The 20,443-nt window shown below is 41.7% G+C and overlaps 1 protein-coding gene across 2 annotated transcripts in view; it reads left to right on the forward strand.

The window, feature by feature from the left end:
- The window catches only part of LOC106561924 (tetraspanin-4), a 109,178-nt gene that overhangs the window by 79,507 nt on the left and 9,228 nt on the right, over positions 1 to 20,443 (forward strand). Inside the window, exons 4-5 of one of the 2 annotated variants that reach the window (XM_014126328.3) lie at positions 2,342 to 2,416; positions 17,000 to 17,101. In XM_014126328.3, coding sequence (XP_013981803.1) covers positions 2,342 to 2,416; positions 17,000 to 17,101 — 177 coding nt within the window. The remainder of the gene's footprint in view (positions 1 to 2,341; positions 2,417 to 16,999; positions 17,102 to 20,443) is intronic. The other variant, XM_045688973.2, reaches the window with a different exon arrangement.

The following is a 20,443-nucleotide window of genomic DNA, read 5'->3' on the forward strand; positions in this document are numbered from 1 at the left end:
ATTATAGTTCTCCTCATCGCTCTCCCTGACAAGGCATTGATCTCCACTAAACTGGGATATCAGCAAAGCCTGACGAGAGGAGAAACAAGTCTTAACATAAATAACAGGGCTGGTTTGGCTACTGTAGTGGGGGCTTCCCTCACAGCTACACGTCAATGTGCACACAGTACCAGTCAAAAGTTGACACAGCTACTCATTTCAGGGTTTTTCTTTATTTTGACTGTTTTCTACATTGTAGACGAATAGTGAAGACATCAAACTATGAAATAACACACATGGAATCATGTAGTAACCTGAAAAGGGTTAAACAAATCAAAATATATTTGAGATTCTTCAAAGTATCCACCCTTTGCCTTGATGACAGCTTTGCACACTCTTGGCATTCTCTCAATCAGCTAGGCTGCCTGCCGCTCCATTTTTCTTTCTCTCTATGACCCCTTCAGCCTTGTGTTTTTAAAATGATTGTTTTCCCACACGGTTGCATAACGGTAATGGAGCATTTCCCAAACTCTGTCCTGGGAACCCCAATGGGTGCACGTTTAGATTTTTGCCCTACTACTACACAGCGTGATTCAAATAATCAAAGCTTGATGATTAGTTGATTATTTGAATCAGCTGTGTAGTGCTAGGACAAAAAAACTAAACGGGCCCGAGGACTGAGTTTGGGAAACACTGGAGTAATGCATTAATCAAGCCGGCACACGCGGCCTGTGTATCTGGAAACAAAGGACAAGCTCATAGAACAGCTTCTTCCTGGTTGAGTCGAGGAGAGAGCAGAGGTAAGGTCTTAACTAAGTCAGCCATTCTTTTATAGTATAGATTTTTTTTTAATCCTCCCTGCTTTGATCTCCCATTCAAACAAGCTCTGCCAAGCAGTCCTTGAAGGCAACATCCGCCCAAACCTGACGAGGACTCTGAGAACCACTCTAACTAGATTTTCACATTTAGAAAGGCCTGAAAGTTACGCTTTAACAATTAAAAAAGATAAATGCACCATACACCAAGACTGCAGTAAACCAAAGTCTGTCTTCACAGACTTAGTCGCACTCTTAAACTCACACTTTCACTTCCTTTACATTCTAAAACTCGCTGTCATTCCATCACCCTCCCATGTTCCCTCCGTTTGAGATTAGTCAAGTATTTTTCTGCGAGAGGGACGGAACGATTGCTTTGCGGGGGTAGGATGTATCGGGTGGTAACTTTTTCGAGCGCTCACGTGAGGCCCGTAGGGGGGAAACGTATTACTCAGAAACTATCTCCCAATGACTATGAGGTTAAAGTGCAGACTGGAATCTTTAATGTGAGGGTATTTTCATCCATATCGAGTGAACCGTTTAGAAATTACACCACTTTTTGCACATAGTCCCTTCATTTTAGGGGACCAAAAGCAATGACAAATGTATTTATGTGTATTAAAGTAGTAAAAAGTTAAGTATTTGGTCCCATATTCATAGCGCGCAATGACTACGTCGAGCTTGTGACTCTACAAATTTGTTGGATGCATTTGCTGTTTTGGTTGTGATTTAGATTATTTTGTGCCCAATAGAAATGAATGGTAAATAATGTATTCTGTCATTTTGTAGTCACATATTCTATTCTAATTTACAATAAAGGTATCTAAACACTTCTACATTAATGTGGATGCTACCATGATTACGGATAATCCTAAATGAATCGTGAATAATGATGAGTGGGAAAGTTGCAGATGCACAAATATACACCCAAGACATGTTAACCTCTCACCTTTACAATAACAGGGGAAGTTAGCATTATTGGGGGGGGGGGGGGGGTATGATATTTGTAGAGTCACATGATGTAGTCATTGCGTATTATGAATATGGGACCAAATACTTAACGTTTTACTACTTTAGTACACATATAAGTGAATTTGTACCAATACTTGTGGTCCCCTAAAACGGGGGGGACTATGTACAAAAAGTGCTCTAATTTCTAAACTGTTCACCTGATATGGATGAAAATTCCCTCAAATTAAAGCTAACAGTCTGCGCTTTAACCTCATAGTCTTTGTATCAATTGAAAGTGCTGAAATACGGAGACAAAACAATAATAAATGTGTCACTGTCCCAATACTTTTGGATCTCCCTGTATCACGGCCCAACCTGTCTCTCTGAGTATTACTGTCCCACTCCTCTCCTTCTCTGTCAGTCATTAAAAAAAAATATATATATATATATAAGGCGGAATGATCCAAAGGCGTTCGATCTCCCATGTCTCTTCAACTCACTCTTCCTGACACTTTGTCTCTACCGCTCTTTGTTTCTCAAGTTAAAGTTCTAATGCACGCTCTCTCCATCTATCTCTCCTCTCTCTCTCTCCACAGTTCTTCATCCTCCTTCTTCTGATCTTCTTCTTGGAGATTCTGTCCATCACGCTCTTCTTTGTTTACCAAGACCAGGTAAGGCGACGTCTCGCTCTTATTTATTTTATTGTGGTTGATTCCGGTACAGTTTTTAAGTATCACAGAATAATAATATAATATATATTGATTTAAACTAATCCAAAAATGCTTTTCCCCCTGTACAATAAGCAAGTCTGATTTGAAAAGCAGAGGAGCAATGGCTTTTCAACATAAATAAATCTCTACACATCAGAGCATTTCCAACTTGGGAAGGGATTAATAATACAATTCGCACACACATCCTGCTCCTACATACGCACGCATACGCTGGCACGCACAGACACAATAATACAATTCACAGCATTCCAAATTCAATCCGTCTAAACAAGCGTTGCTCCAATGACGGGACACCCTCCAATTTATCGACCACGCCACTCCATTATGCATGACTTGTGGCGTCCTCGCTACCCCAGGGGCCAGGGCCAAGGCCGTTGGTGTCTACAGTCTCTGTCTGTACCTTTTAGTAAATAATGATCCTACCCTTTGATATTTTTCTCCAACCTCTTTATTTCCATTGAGTGTATTACATTTTTCCCACTCTCGTACTGTGTATAGCCTTTTATCTGTGGTTATGTAATAAAACCTATACAGGCTCTGTTAAATGTGAATCCTCTGCCCCACAGCCATTATAATCCTTTGGTTTGTCTCACTCGCTGTGTAATTCTAGAAGAGTTCCTGGATTGGTAGCATCTTCCTGGGCTCTCAGCCAATATATCCCATCCGTTATGAATGTTAACTTACCTCAGTCCCCACCCTAGTCCCTATGTCTAACATTCCCCTGTTTCCCTATCCTCCATTCCGTGTCTGAATTATTTTGTTTCAGTTCTTAACTGTTCTACACGAAGCAGTGCAACGAGAAACCGAGTAAAAGAGCGGAACACTGTAAGAGTCAGGCGTACTGTAGATGTACTGTAAGACCTGTTAGGAAGGAAGACAAAAGGGGAATGGTCCTCTGGTGGCTATTTTAAATGGAGTCTACGATGTTCTTGACCAGCAGGGAGTCACTCCACATGTACATAAGAGAGCTATATGTTAATGATATTGTTGGGAAGGCTATGTTATTATTTTTTTAAAACAGTGTTTTCCATTCTGGGGAATGGAAGGGAGATGTGTGTGCTGGCTTTTATGGCAGCACTAACACACATGATTAAGCACGGTCTTGGTGATCAGATGAGTTGGTACGTGACGTTAACGGTTATGTCGACTTGCGTTATAGCCAAATGCATCAGTTCCCACTGCAAATCTGTTACAAAAACAGTGTACAGTACGTTGTTGCCTTTTTCAGAAATATTCAACCTACCAGCAACATTGATTCAACATGATTGAGAAAGTACGAAATAACGAGGAAACTTTTCCCAGAGAGCCGATTCCCTGATCCTTCATCAGTATTCTGTTGCCGGGTCTCATTCCCACAACTCTGCTGCTCCACTGATGGCCTGGAACACTCCCAGCTGTCTCATCACCGCATCAGCCCGTGCCACCTAATGCCAGCCTACAGCTGCCAACCTTGCCATCTTTGACTGACTTTAATCCCTGTAACTCCAGGCAGTCATGCCAGTAACACCTGTGTTTCCCAATCCTGGTCCCGGGGACCACATGGGGTGTATATTTTTATTTTTGCCCTAGCATTACACACCTGATTCAAATAATCAACTTATCATCAAACATTTAATTATTTTAATCAGGTGTGTAGTGCTAGCTATGGAAAAAAACTCAAATGTGCACCCCTCGAGGTCCCCAAGCCCAGGATTGAGAAACGCTGACCTAGTCTCATCACCAGCTAGTCACATAACCACCTAATCAAATAGGGTACCTAAAAAAAGTTACGGCAGCCAGGCAGGGGTTCCTTTCCAACTAGGAAACCTTGTCAGTCAAAAAAAAATGTTGACGTCCGGTGTCCATAAACGCCTCTGTTTCTCAAACTAGACACTAGTTCAAGATGGCGGCAGGGCAGCTTTGCTGAGCGTGTTGTGTCACACTGTTTGTTTCAAGTGTTACAAGTTTTTATTTCTTAGCAAAACCATTATAGGCTGCATTAAACAACAGGCGAAATCTCAAATCCTACAGGATCAAAGCAATTAAAGCATTAAATTGACATCTGCTGGTTTCTACATGAAGAGATAAAGCCGGTGTGGTGCCCTCCCTGAAAGCCGAGAGAGGATACATCTGTGCCGTGACTGACGGTCTAGACACGTTGAGCCGACTAGCCTTGGATACTCTTCGACGGTCAGGTTTTTATCTGTTTCGCCATTCTACCAGAGTCTCCTGACTCCTCTCCTGCACCGCTGTGCGGTGGAAGCCGGAGGTTGGTGCGCTGGGCTTACTAGCCCAGGATACCCCTGCCGGGTGGACTGGCCACCAGTGATTGGCCGGTCTACTGGCCTCACTGTGTGGTAGCCTACTGCAAGGTGACTGACCAGACCCACACACTGGGCAAAATCCCTGTCAGTACATTCCTGCACCGGTTGTTGAACGCGCTGACTGCTCTAACTAAGGCAACAATGCTCGGGCACACTTGCTTTCTAACTCTAGTAGACCTAGACATTTCTGGGGAATTTTAAGGTTTCAAAAGATTGACTCAGTATATTTTAATTTTGTTTTAGTGAACTGTTGGATTCAGTGGTTAAAAATTGGTATTTTTGTACAAATGGTTTTAATTGCTGCCTACATGGGTTATGGCTAAATGGGTTATGGCATAGTCTAAATTATCAAAAACAAACCTCATCTCCCTAACCCAGAGATACCGCTAAACCCTACTTTGACTGATAGTATAGCAGCTTTTATCTTTTAGAGTTATCAGATTGTGTTACCATTTGACTCCTACTGTGACATGCACATAAAACGTTCTCATCTACAGGGTTTGGTTTGGCTAGAAACTGTTTGCTGTATCAGATGACTGTAGTTTGGATTATTTTAAATCATCTAAGTGCAGAGAGATTTTAGGAAGAAACAAATCGAGCTGTTTTATTATTCTTGTGGTGTCAGGAAACATTCACCCAGGCTCATTGGCTATGGATCAGGAAACATTCACCCAAACCCAGTCTCATTGGCTATGGATGAACTTCCCACTCCAAATGATTTAAAACTAGATCAGGGTTGGGACTGGTGCATATTAATGTGAGGAGTTTGATGCCGAAATTGGACATGATAAAAGTCTGGGTTCACACTGCTGACCCAGATGTCTTAGTACTGTCCGAGACCTGGCTTAAGAAATCTATTCTAAATCAGTCTATAGGCTTGGATGGTTATAATATTTATCAATGTGACCGACAAAGTAAGGGGGGAGGTATAGCCATCTATATTAAAGACAGATAATGTGGTTACTGAACTAAGGTCTTTATCTAAACCAAAACAGTTTGAGTTTTTAGCATTGAAGCTGCAGTTATCAAAAGCTGTGAACTTAGATTTGATAGGATGTTATACACCTCCATCTGCAAAAGTAGAATCCCTGGATTCTCTGGCTGAACTGATGCGTGGTTGGGGGGAAAATGAAATGGTCCTTATGGCCGATTTAAATTGGGATTGGTTATCTCCAAACTCTGAGGCCATAAGAGGACTGGCAATACATTACATTTTACTCAAACTATAAATGCGGTTACAAGACTCAATCCCAAAGACATCTCTAAATCAACACTTATTGATGTTATTCTAAGAAACAATCCGCATAAATACTCGGCCGTTGGTATTTTTGCTAACGATTTAAGTGATCATTGTGCAGTTTCTTGCATTAGAGACACCAAAATCCCCAAAGTGCCCTCTCGGTTCATAGTCAAACAACATTTTACACAGTTCTGTAAGCATGCATTCCTGCATGAACTTTATGCATACAACTGGGACAGGATTGCGCTTATTCCAGATATCGAAGAGGCATTCTCCTATTTTCATTCTATGTTTTCTAATATCTGTGATAAACACGCCCCTCTCAAAAAGTACCGGGTAAGAGGTAGAGACAATCCCTGGTTTACAGGGGAATTATCTGATTTGATCCATAAACGAAATACACAATGGGCCAAAGCCAGAAAGGGTAATTCCCAGGCTGAATGGCAGTTATTCAGGGCACTGAGAAATAAGTGCACCTTGTTAATACGAAAATGCAAATCTAGCTTCTATTACGAATCTACCAAGGAAAACCTCAATAACCCGACAAAATTATGGAAAACCATTAAATCCATGAATGTTAACACAAACTCCACTGGTCTTCTGCTGAAATTGACCTCAAATTCAATGGATGTGACTAACAAGAATAAACTGCTTGACACGTTTAATGAGCATTTTGCTAAAGCTGGGCATTTATTTGATAATGAACTCCTTCCAAACATCTCAAATGAGGTTGTGAATGAAACTGCCACATGCCGGCCTACGGTTCATTTATTTCATTTTACCGAGACTGAGCTTTCAGAAGTTGTAAAGGAACTCAAATCTAATGATATGAAGAAAGCAGCTGGCCTGGATGAATTGGTGGAGAGATTATTGCTGCCCTTCTCCCTCATATATATTAAATCTTTCATTGGTGAGTAATACCATTCCAAAAGTCTGGAAAGCAGCCTATGTCACGCCTTCACATAAAGGTGGAGATCCGTCCCAGTTGGATAACTATCGTCCCATATCTAAACTGTCTGCACTGGCAATAGTTTTGGAAAACCTGGTGGACTCACAGTTCAAAGACTTTCTTTTATAATAACTCAGTTTTATCTCAATTCCAGCTGGGATTTAGAGCCAAGCATAGTACAATTACTGCTGTAAGTAAGATTGTAGGTGATATTCTAGCTCAGGACAAGAAAAATCACTTTCACTTTTTCTTGACTTATCGAAGGTCTTCGACACTGTTGACCATGCCGTGCTGTTGTATAGACTAAAAAGGTTGGTTTAAGTGTTGATGCATTGGATTGGTTCCAAAATGACCTTTCTGACAGAACAAAGTGTGTAGCTCAGGAGGGTATGAAATCTGAGTTTCGAAGACTTACAAAAGGAGTTCCCCAGGGCTCAATTTTAGGTTTGATCCTTTTTACACTGTATATAAATGATATAGGGAAGACTGTTGACTCTGCAAATCTCCATCTTTATGCTGATGACACAATTATTTATTCTAGCGCATCTAATATTGAGAAGGCTTTTCAGGACTTACAGTTGGCCTTTGATGTTATTCAAAGGCAACTTTTCCAATTGAAACTTGTGCTTAATGAAAGGAATACAAAGATGATGGTTTCCTCTTCCCTGAAAGTAAACAGATGGAGTCACTTGCAGATTTTAAGTATAACAAGCCAGCAAATTGATAGGGTCACCTCCTATAAGTATCTTTGGAATTGGTTAGATGTAAAGTTGAATTTTAAACAGCACATTGATACCTTGACCAAGAAACTGAAGATGAAATGTGGTTTCTATTACGGGAACAAATCTTGCTTTTCAATGTTAGTCAGAAAATATCTTGTTCAAAGCACCTTTTTTTTTATCAGTGCTGGATTATGGTGATATTGTCTATCATGGTGCTTTAAGATCTATTACAAATGCTAGATCACTCACCCATCACTGTGATCTGTATGCTATGGTGCAATGGACCTCTCTCTCCACCAGGAGGCGAAAGCGCTGATACACTTTTGTGTACAAAGCATTAATGGGACAACTCCCTTTGTATCTCTTGTTCTTTACTGGCCAGATCAGTCTCACAATATAGTCTTCGTTCACAGTCGCTGCTGACCTGGTCTGTTCCTAAGGCTAGAACCAATTCTTTTTTTATTTTCTTTTTCCCATAATGCCCCTTCATCCTGGAACATGCTTCAGAAGATTTTAAAGTTACGGGAGGTAGTGTCTTTGCCTGTTTTTAAGACTGATCGACAACACTGTTTGTGATAACTGCAGTTGTTTCTAATCTCCAATTGTAGCTTTAACTTGTGACACTTTGTCTCTTGTGTGTATTCTGTATTTTCTGTAATGTTTTATGGACACGCTGCTATTTCCCTGTTTTGCCTTCTTGCCAGGTCACCCTGGCAAAATAGGTTTTTAACCTCAATGGGTTTTACCTGGTTAAATAAAGGTTAAGTTATTTTTTTTTTTAAATAGGACAGACTCACATCAATGGAAGTTGTCAGTCATTTTCAGTTAGTTTACACATTATAAAATAAATAAATTATAAATTAAATTTCTCAATTCATTGAGACACCTGCCAATATTATTATCATATATATTTTTTACAATATGATTTAATGAATGAATATTTGTAAAAGCTTAAATGATGGCAACATCAGAATGTGACTTAAATGAAAGACAGTGATGTTTTCTTCAGTCACTGTTTCTTTTAGAACTGACGTTGGCACAACTCAGTTTGTTGTATTTAATCTTAGTATGAATCATATTTCTTAGATAAACAAGGTGCGCATTTTACCTCGGCAACATGGGACTTCTGAGGTTCAATGTAGCAATTTGAAATTGAGTCATGTAACCACTGCCTGAATGAATTTCAAGCATGGAAAAGTTTCATTTCACGCTGAGAGAAATGTTTCATTGGTAAAACGCACCACTAATCACATTGATTCACCCATTAAATTAATGGAAACATGAAATGACTAATTAATTGGACTACCCACAAAACATGTCAAATGTTCAGCTCTTTATGTGAAAAGGAGAAACCCATTGGTGAAATCCTGTAGTGGCGTTGACAGTAAAAAAAAAAAAAAACACACACCTGGGTTCAAATGGTATTTGTTTTGTTTCAAAAGCTTTAGCTGGACTTCTGGCACTCCAGGCAGGATTAACTGGCAGGCAGGTTCAACCAAACGCGCAAAGTACAAATACTAGCCTATTTGAACCCACATCTGGTAAAAGTAACTGTTGATTCAAACTTCATAGGCATAATAGTTTTTTTATTTTACTAGGCAAGTCAGTTAAGAACAAATTCTTATTTACAATGACGGCCTACACCAGCCAAACCTGGACAACGCTGGGTCAATTGTGCACCACCCTACGGGACTCCCAATCACTCGGGAGCCCCATAAGCCAGAATGAGGGTCGTGTACAAACCGTCGGCTAGGAACACAGGGATTTTAGGTAACAGTCTAATTCAATATTGCAATCAGGTTGAGATAAAACCATAATACAAGAACTAGAAAGGAGCAAAGCAGCGTTGAGGAAAATAGGCTGTGGATAACAAAACGTGAACAGCTTCTGTCAATGTTTTCCTATGAATACATATGAATGAACATACAAAATTAAGGGGAATGACTCCAGAGAGAATAGAACCACAAAAAGGCCCCATTTTGACACTATTCACCCCTTGTAGGGGGCTATCACAGACGAGCATAGATAAGCAGTTTGCCATTTTGGAACGATGCACAGAGCCTTCCCTTTCTCTTTATATTTCCTGATTCCTTGTCCAATAAATATGTCACACAGTACAATGTCGGAAGTACAGTGCCTTCGGAAAGTATTCAGACTCCTTGACTTTTTCCACATTTTGTTACATTACAGCCTTATTCTAAAATGTATTAAATAGTTTTTTCCGCCCATCAATCTACCCACAATACCCCATAATGACAAAGAGAAAACGGGTTTAGAAATGTTAGCTAATTTATTAAAATAAAAAACATAAATACCTTATTTACATAAGTATTAAGACCCTTTGCTATGAGACTCGAAATTGAGCTCAGGTGCATCCTGTTTCCATTGATCATCAAATCAAATGTATTTATATAGCCCTTCTTACATCAGCTGATATCTCAAAGTGCTGTACAGAAACCCAGCCTAAAACCCCAAACAGCAAGCAATGCAGATGTAGAAGCACGGTGGCTAGGAAAAACTCCCAAGAAAGGCCAAAACCTAGGAAGAAACCTAGAGGAACCAGGCTATGAGGGGTGGCCAGTCCTCTTCTGGCTGTGCCGGGTGGAGATTATAACAGAACATTGCCAAGATGTTCAAATGTTCATAAATGACCAGCATGGTCAAATAATAATAATCACAGTAGTTGTCGAGGGTGCAACAAGTCAGCACCTCAAGAGTAAATGTCAGTTGGCTTTTCATAGCCGATCTTTGAGAGTATCTCTACCGCTCCTGCTGTCTCTAGAGAGTTGAAAACAGCAGGTCTGGGAAAGGTAGCACGTCCGGTGAACAGTTCAGGGTTCCATAGCCCCAGGCAGAACAGTTGAAACTGGAGCAGCAGCACGGCCAGGTGGACTGGGGACGGCAAGGAGTCATCATGCCAGGTAGTCCTGAGGCATGGTCCTAGGGCTCAGGTCCTCTGAGAGAGAGAAAGAAAGAGAGAATTAGAGAGAGCATACTTAAATTCACACAGGACACCGGATAAGACAGGAGAAATACTCCAGATATAACAGACTGACCCTAGCCCCCCAACACATAAACTACTGCAGCATAAATACTGGAGGCTGAGACAGGAGAGGTCAGGAGACACTGTGGCCCCATCTGATGATACCCCCGGACAGGGCCAAACAGGAAGGATATAACCCCACCCACTTTGCCAAAGCACAGCCCCCACACCACTAGAGGGATAACTTCAACTTACCATCCTGAGACAAGGCTGAGTATAGCCCACAAAGATCTCCGCCATGGCACAACCCAAGGGGGGGGGCGCCAACCCAGACAGGAAGACCACGTCAGTGACTCAACCCACTCAAGTGACGCACCCCTCCTAGGGACGGCATGGAAGAACACCAATAAGCCAGTGACTCAGCCCCTGTAATAGGGTTAGAGGCAGAGAATCCCAGTGGAGAGAGGGGAACCGGCCAGGCAGAGACAGCAAGGGCGGTTCGTTGTTCCAGAGCCTTTCTGTTCACCTTCACACTCCTGGGCCAGACTACACTCAATCATAGGACCCACTGAAGAGATGAGCCTTCAGTAAAGACTTAAAGGTTGAGACCGAGTCTGCATCTCTCACATGGGTAGGCAGACCATTCCATAAAAATGGAGCTCTATAGGAGAAAGCCCTGCCTCCAGCTGTTTGCTTAGAAATTCTAGGGACAATTAGGAGGCCTGCGTCTTGTGACCATAGTGTACAAATTCAAAAACAACTAAATGTCATAATTCAACTTTCTCAAACATACACTTCTCCTTGATGTAACCATATTGTCTGATTTCAAAAAGGCTTTACAGCGAAAGCAAAACATTAGATTATGTTAGGAGAGTACATAGACAAAAATAATCATACAGCCATTTTTCAAGCAAGGACATGTGTCAATAAAACCCAAAACACAGCTAAATGAAGCACTAACCTTTGACGATCTTCATCAGATGACACTCCTAGGACATTATGTTACACAATATATGGAAGTCCAACGTAACCCCACAGATACTGTAGTTTCGAAAGGGACTAGAAAGAAGAACTACAATTCTCAGATCCTCCACTTCCTGGTTGACTTTTTCTCAGGTTTTTGCCTGCCATATGAGTTCTGTTATACTCACAGACACCATTCAAACCGTTTTAGAAACTTCAGAGTGTTTTCTATCCAAATCTACTAATAATATGCATATTTTAGTTTCTCGGCCAGAGTAGTAACCTGTTTAAATTGGGTACGTTTTTCATCCAGCCGTGAAAATACTGCCCCCTAGCCCAGACAGGTTAATTAATTACTGTTAATTGTTCTGAGGGGAGGGGCTACCCCTACAAAAGGAGCCTCTCTTTCTGTTCATCGAGAGGCATTTTGGATTGAGCTGTGGATGAGGCAGCATTGTTTTTAGCGGTCCCATAAGGTATATGTTTGATGGCAGTACTGTTTTTGTTCCGGAATCACTATGTAAATAAACACCCTTGCACAGAAGAACATTTGCGGCTCCGCCATCTTTTTATTTTGATAGACGTTAGGTTTTCCAGTTTAGCTTTCTGGCCTACTCTACGTGACAACGAGGGAGCTAGTTTCTTATGACAAATGTTTTTAGGGGTGCAACTGCATCTAGGGTATTGTGCAAAGTTAAATTGAGTTCCTCAATTAGGTGGTTAACTGATTTTTGTCCTCTGATGTCCTTGGATAGGCAGAGGGAGTCTGGAAGGTCATCAAGGAATCCTTGGGTTGTCTGAGAATTTCTAGCACGACTTTTAATGCTCCTTGGTTGGGGTCTGAGCAGATTATTTGTTGTGATTGCAAACGTAATAAAATGGTGGTCCGATAGTCCAGGATTATGAGGAAAAACATTAAGATCCACAATATTTATCCACGGGACAAAACTAGGTCCAGAGTATGACTGTGGCAGTGAGTAGGTCCAGAGACATGTTGGACAAAACCCACTGAGTCGATGATGGCTCCGAAAGCCTTTTGGAGTGGGTCTGTGGACTTTTCCATGTGAATATTAAAGTCACCAAAAATTTGAATATTATCTGCTGTGACTACAATGTCCGATAGGAACTTAGTGAGGAACGCTGTATATGGTCCAGGAGGCCTGTAAACAGTAGCTATAAAAAGTGATTGAGTAGTCTGCATAGAGTTCATGACTAGAAGCTCAAAAGAGGAAAACGTCGTTTTTTTTTTGTAAATTGAAATTTGCTATCGTAAATGTTAGCAACACACGCCTTTGCGGGATGCACGGGGGATATGGTCACTAGTGTAACCAGAAGGTGAGGCCTCATTTAACACAGTAAATTCATCAGGCTTAAGCCATGTTTCAGTCAGGCCAATCACATCAAGATTATGATCAGTGATTAGTTCATTGACTATAACTGCCTTTGAAGTGAGTTATCTAACATTAAGTAGCCCTATTTTGAGATGTGAGGTATCACGATCTCTTTCAATAATGGCAGGAATGGAGGAGGTCTTTATTCTAGTGAGATTGCTAAAGCGAACACCGCCATCTTTAATTTTGCCCAATCTAGATCGAGGCACAGACACGGTCTCAATGGGGATAGCTGAGCTGACTACACTGACTGTGCTAGTGGCAGACTCCACTAACAGCCTGCTGCCTGGCCTGCACCCTATTTCATTGTGGAGCTAGGGGAGTTAGAGCCCTGTATATGTTCGTAGATAAGATGAGAGCACCCCTCCAGCTAGGATGGAGTCCGTCACTCCTCAACAGGCCAGGCTTGGTCCTGTTTGTGGGTGAGTCCCAGAAAGAGTGCCAATTATCTACAAATTCTATCTTTTGGGAGAGGCAGAAAACAGTTTTCAACCAGCGATTGAGTTGTGAGACTCTGCTGTAGAGCTCATCACTCCCCCTAACAGATGTTTCTACAACTTGATTGGAGTCCACCTGGGGTAAATTCAATTGATTGGACATGATTTGGAAAGGCACACACCTGTCTATATAAGGTCCCACAGTTGACAGTGCATGTCAGAGTAAAAACCAAGCCATGAGGTCAAAGGAATTGTCCGTAGAGCTCCAAGACAGAATTGTGTCAAAGCACAGATCTGGGGAAGTGTACCAAAAAATGTCTGCAGCATTGAAGGTCCCCAAGAACACAGTTCCTCCATCATTCTTAAATGGAAGACGTTTGGAACCACCAAGACTCTTCCTAGAGCGGGCCGCCTGGCCAAACTCAGCATTTGGGAGAGAAGGGCCTTGGTCAGGGAGGTGACCAAGAACCCGATGGTCACTCTGACAGAGCTCCAGAGTCCCTCTTTGGGGATGGGAGAACCTTCCAGAAGGACAGCTATCTCTGCAGCACTCCACCAATCACGTGTTTATGGTAGAGTGGCCAGACGGAAGCCACTCGTCAGTAAACGGCACACAACAGCCCGCTTGGAGTTTGCCAAAAGACACCTAAAGGACTCTCAGACCATGAGAAACACAATTCTCTGGTCTGATGAAACCAAGATTGAACTCTTGGGCCTGAATGCCAAGCGTCACGTCTGGAGGAAACCAGGCACCATCCATACGGTGAAGCATGGTGCGGCAGGTAGCCTAGTGGTTAGAGCGTTGGACTAGTAACTGAAAAGTTGCAAGATCAAATCCCTGAGCTGACACGGTAAAAATCTGTCTTTCTGCCCCTGAACAAGGCAGTTAACCCACTCTTCCTCGGCCATCATTTAAAATAAGAATTTGTTCTTAACTGACTTGCCTAGTTAAATAAAGGTAAAATAAATAAATGGTGGTGGCAGCATCATGCTGTGGGGATGTTTTTCAGCTGCAGGGACTGGGAGACTAGTCAGGATCGAGGGAAATATGAACGGAGCAAAGTACAGAGATATCCTTGATGAAAACCTGCTCCAGCGAGCTCAGGGCCTCAGACTGGGGTGAAGGTTCACCTTCCAACAGGACAATGGCCTGTCCTTGAGTGGCCCAGCCAGAGCCCGGACTTGAACCCGATCGAACATCTCTGGAGAGACCTGAAAATAGCTGTGCAGCGATGCTCCCCATCCAACCTGACAGAGCTTGAGAGGATCTGCAGAGAAGAATGGTAGAAACTCCCCAAATACAGGTGTGCCAAGCTTGTAACGTCATACCCAAGAAGACTCTAGGCTGTAATTTTTGCCAAAGGTGCTTCAACAAAGTACTGAGTAAAGGGTCTGAATACTTATGTAAATGTGTATAAGTTTATTTTTTATTTCTGACAACCTGTTTTTTCTTTACCGGGTATTCTGTGTAGATTGAGAAGGGAAAAAACTATTAAATCAATTTTATAAAAAGGCTGTTACGTAACAGAATATGGAAAAAGTCAAGGGGTGTGAATACTTTCCGATTGTAATGTCTGAAATAAAACTTTGTTTTCTTCTCTCCCTTCACTGCACTGACTGGAAAAAGGGGGGAAAAAATATGGTGGAAGCTCGTCATTTGTGTGGCTTTCACCAGGTACATTCTGTCAGATCAGTGCAGATGAAGGAGCAGAGGCGAGGACTAAGGAGAGGACAGATTTTTAGACAATGAGAAAGAGCAAGGGCTGGATTCAGACCTGGGACACCAGGTGAGTGGACTCTAGTTTAGCCTTAATCCATAATTAACTACCAGGAAGAAAATAAACATGACTAAACAGCAAACCTTGAGGCCTGGAGAAATATTTTAATAGCTCTACTGCTGTATAATGAGCTGCTTTGGGAAGAGAGAGGTGTTTCTACATCGCCCATTTGATTACAACATGATTCAGGCTAATCCATAACGGTGTGTATAAAACAACAGTAGCTTCCTATAAGCAGCACCAAGTTGATTAGAATCACTCAAACCAATGACTTTCAGACTGTGAGGCCGCTGCGGTTGCCAGTTGCTGAAAAATGATTAAAAATCCTTCCTTGAATCTCTAATCTTATATGGCAGGTTTAGCTGTCTTGTGGTGACCCGGCATATTATGAGTCAGTGTGTTCCAAGGCAATACACAGGGCATATGCTAATGTCTCTCCCCCTACTGTATTTAAAGCCCCTTTCACTATCTCTCACTTTCTATGTTTCTTCCTGACTTGAGAGAAAATGTTTGTTTGTCTGTAGGGCTGGTTTCACTGGAAAGATACTTTTTCCACAAGTTCTCTCCTGTTGACCCGATGCCATGAATGTCTCCATTGAGCGTTTTTGTTTTATTGAAATGGAATTTACCCCGCCTACGACAATGCGTTTTTTTACCCACATAATGCCAACTTTGTTTATGTTTACTTTCAGGTCGCAGCTGCAAAAGCAGTAAATGATGGTCTTCCGTATTGGTTTTGGGGATTTTTTGTGTACCTTGTCTTATGCTGCCTCTGCTATTAATTTATTTCCTGCTCTCTCTCCCCTTTTTCTCTATCCCATTCTCTCCTTCTCCCATTCTCTTGCTCTCTCTGCCCTTCACCTACACTCTCTCTCTCCTCCTAAGTAATTGATGCCTACCTCCTTACCCTCCTTACCTTGCCTGGTGTAGTCAAGGAGGGAACGGCAGTCCGAAGGTCAACATCGATACTGAGCTAACAGTATCACACTCCCTACTAATGAGAGCCTATTAGGCTCAGCTTGAAAAGTCCAACTTTGAGTAGAAGTAAAAAAAAATATCAGATTCGATTAGTCTTTCGCCAGACATATTTGATCATGCATTTTTTAAGTTACAGCAGTGTCAGCAGAGGCATGATTGGAAGTCTGAGACAGTATCTGCTTCAGGGCCATATTCTGACTTGAGATAGCACTAAACTCAAATTTGTCTCCCATTAACGTCAATGAATGACGCAAAAGTCAGAGTTAAGTTGCTCCTGTTATTTTCAGAAGGGAATACAAGACAACAAAGCTAAAATCATGAAATTGTAATTTTAGTAACTTCCCCTGAAGGCCTTACTCATGCTGTTTTATCCTTTGTGTTACCTTTGTGTTCTACATTGTACAAGTATATTATATTGCTCAGACAAATATCTGGTATAGAGTCTATTATTCATGCTACATTGCAGCTGTGTTGAAACAGATGTAAACAGATGTGATTTAGTCGAGTGGGAGAACCCTTTTGACAGTGGCTTGAACAGACCACTGATGGTGTCAGCCTGTAGCCCTCTACACAAACATGCCAAAAGACTACATTACCCTACTGGCACAGTTCTTGAGAGAGCAATGGCGATCAATCAGATTGATATCTTGTCTGTTGACTGTCTGAATGTGTAAATAAGGATAAGTCGTGTTTCGGAGACAGAGAGTGTGTGTGTGTGTGTTTTGCATGAGTAAGGAGATTTATGTCTTCACCTTGATGTCTTTGTGTCTTGTATCCAGATTGATCACTATGCCCAGAGGGATTTGAAGAGGGGACTCCAGCTCTTTGGCACCGAGGGCAACGTAGGCTTGACCAACGCCTGGATGATCGTACAAACGGATGTAAGTCCTTAAGCAGAGTGATTGTGTTTGTGTGTGTGTTCACAAGATGGTGCCGATAGAGATGGCAGCGTCGCTTCTAGTCCTTAGGAAACTGGGCAGTATTTAGTTTTTTTATGTATTATTTCTTACATTGTTAGCCCAGAAAACTTTCAGTTTTCACGCTTCGATCACGTAGACTGGGATATGTTCCGGGTAGCCTCTGAGAATAACATTGATGTACATGCTGACTCAGTGAGCGAGTTTATAAGGAAGTGTATAGGAGATGTTGTACCCACTGTGACTATTAAAACCTTCCCTAACCAGAAACCGTGGATTGGATGGCAGCATTCACGCAAAACTGAAAGCACATACCACCGCATTTAATCATGGCAACGTGACTGGAAACATGGCCGAATACAAACAATGTAGTTATTCCCTCCGTAAGGTAATCAAACAAGCAAAGCGTCAGTATAGACAAAGTGGAGTCGCAATTCAATGGCTCAAACACGAGACGTATGTGGCAGGGTCTACAGACAATCACGGATTACAAAAAGAAAACCAGCCCCGTCAAGGACATCGACGTCTTGCTTCCAGACAAATTAAACAACTTCTTTGCGTACTTTGAGTACAATACAGTGCCACCGACGCAGTCCGCTACCAAAGACCTTGGGCTCTCCTTCTCCGTGGCCGACGTGAGTAAAACATTTAAACGTGTTAACCCTTGCAAGGCTGCCGGCCCAGACGGCATCCCTAGCCGCGTCCTCAATGCATGCGCAGACCAGCTGGCTGGTGTGTTTACAGACATATTCAATCAATCCCTATCCTAGTCTGCTGTCCCTTCATGCTTCAAGATGGCCACCATTGTTCCTGTTCCCAAGAAAGCTAAGGTAACTGAACGAAATGACTATCGCCCCGTAGCACTCACTTCTGTCATCATGAAGTGTTTTGAGAGACTAGACAAGGACCATAATCACCTCCACCCTACCTGTCACCCTAGACCGGGGGTCGGCAACCCGCGGCTCTAGAGCCGCATGCGGCTCTTTAGCGCCGCCCTAGTGGCTCCCTGGAGCTTTTTCAAAAATATGAAAATGGAAAAAGATGGTGTGAATATATTTTTGGTTTTAATATAATTTATTATCCAATGCTGTAAAAATGTGTATAATAAATATTTAATTTCAACATTTCTGTAAACGAAGATTTACGTCATAGCCTGCGACACACGTTTCTTTCAGCTCCTCGTAGTGCCAGACAGGTGGCTGTTGCAAACAAACCGGCGGGTGTGTCATGGGCCATGGATCCCAAAGGGAAAAAGAGAAAGATAGCTGAGGAGAACAGAGGATTCCACAGTTCTTGGACCGAATCATTTGCTTTCATTGCCAATGCGGAAGGATTGCCTGTATGTTTGCTTTGTAATGAGAAGTTGTCGAATAACAATAAGAGTAATGTGGAAAGACATTTCCATTCTTCCTGACAGTTATAGGAACATGAAGAAATATGCATTTGGAGTATTATCCATCTTTGGATCAACATACCTGTGCGAGCAGATATTCTCAAACATGAACTACATAAAATCCAAATACCGTACCCGCCTCACAGATGAGAGCTTGCAGTCCTGCGTGAAGATTAAAGTTACATCTTACATGCCCGATGTTGAGAAGCTGTCCAGTGATGTCCGAAAACAGAAGTCACATTAAACGGGTAAGAACACAATCCTGTGATAGGCACATATTTAGTAACAAAGTGGCTGTTTTTATAAAGTGATTTCTGATTTTTGTCAGTATATATTTGGAATGACACATAGGGATATTATTGTGTTTTGTTGCTCAGGTCCGAGGATGGCTGCATTGTATTGTGCGTGTCAAAAGAGAAGAGGGTGCTGCTGCATTTTACCCTTGCACATTTGCAGAAAACTAAAGAGAAGAGGATAATGCACAGAAATCGAACTTAAACTGTATCATTTTAATTTGATATACTTTACCTTTTCAAAAGGCTGCTGTTTTATTGCAGTCTGTCTGTTGCCCAGATAATGGGGAAAAGAGAAGAGGATTGTATGGTATTACTGAGGATTGAAAAGCATTTTATTTCCATGGGGAGGTCTGAAATTACAGGAGGCCTATTATGCACGTTGCACAGTTTGTTGTTGTTTTTTCGAATCCTAAAATAAAAATGACATCAAAAATCTGATTTCTGTATTGTATTTCTATAATTTCATCAATGCAACGAAACATAATACATTAATATTATAATGGAAGTTAAACTTAAAGCACCATCGTACAGCAGAGTAGTCACGTGGTGCGTCATTCTCTCCGGGATGCGCTGCAGGTAAAATAAACGTTTAATCATGAATGCTCATTATGTATTTGTAGCCTACTTATCATTTTGATATTAGGCTAATATAGCTAATATAGACACTTACAGCATGTGTTGCCTTCATTATAAGGCTTATATAAGGCTTTTCATTTTTTACAGCTCCAGACAGATTTGTTGTTATGGTCCAATATGGCTCTTTCAACATTTTGGGTTGCCGACCCATGCCCTAGACCCACTCCAATTTGCTAACCGCCCCAATAGGTCCACAGACGATGCAATCGCCATAACACTGCACACTGCCCTATCCCATCTGTACAAGATGAATACCGATGTAAGAATGCTGTTCATTGACTACAGTTCAGAATTCAACACCATAGTACACTCCAAACACATCATTAAGCTTGAGACTCTGGGTCTCGACCCTGCCCTGTGCAACAGCATTACTCATCTTATATGTACAGTTGAAGTAGTTTTGGCAAGTTGGTTAGGACACCTACTTTGTGCATGACACAAAGTCATTTTTCCAACAATTGTTTACAGTCAGATTATTTCACTTATAATTCACTGTATCACAATTCCAGTGGGTCAGAAGTTTACAAACACAAAGTTGACTGTGCCTTTAAACAGCTTGAAAATTCCGTAAAATGATGTCATGGCTTTAGAAGCGTCTGATGGCTAATTGACATCATTTGAGTCAATTGGAGGTGTACCTGTGGATGCATTTCAAGGCCTACCTTCAAACTCAGTGCCTCTTTGCTTGACATCATGGGAAAATCAAAAGAAATCAGCCAAAAAATTGTAGACCTTCACAAGTCTTGTTCATCCTTGGGAGCAATTTCCAAACGGCTGAAGGTACCACATTCATCTGTACAAACAATAGTACGCAGGTATAAACACCATGGAGCCACGCAGCCGTCATACTGCTCAGGAAAGAGATGCATTCTGTCTCCTAGAAATGAACGTACTTTGGTGTGAGAAGTGCAAATCAATCCCAGAACAACAGCAAAGGACCTTGTGAAGATGCTGGAGGAAACGGGTACAAAAGTGTATATA

Source organism: Salmo salar, chromosome 11, assembly GCF_965601325.2.
Source record: "Salmo salar chromosome 11, fSalSal1, whole genome shotgun sequence".
NCBI lineage: Eukaryota > Metazoa > Chordata > Actinopteri > Salmoniformes > Salmonidae > Salmo > Salmo salar.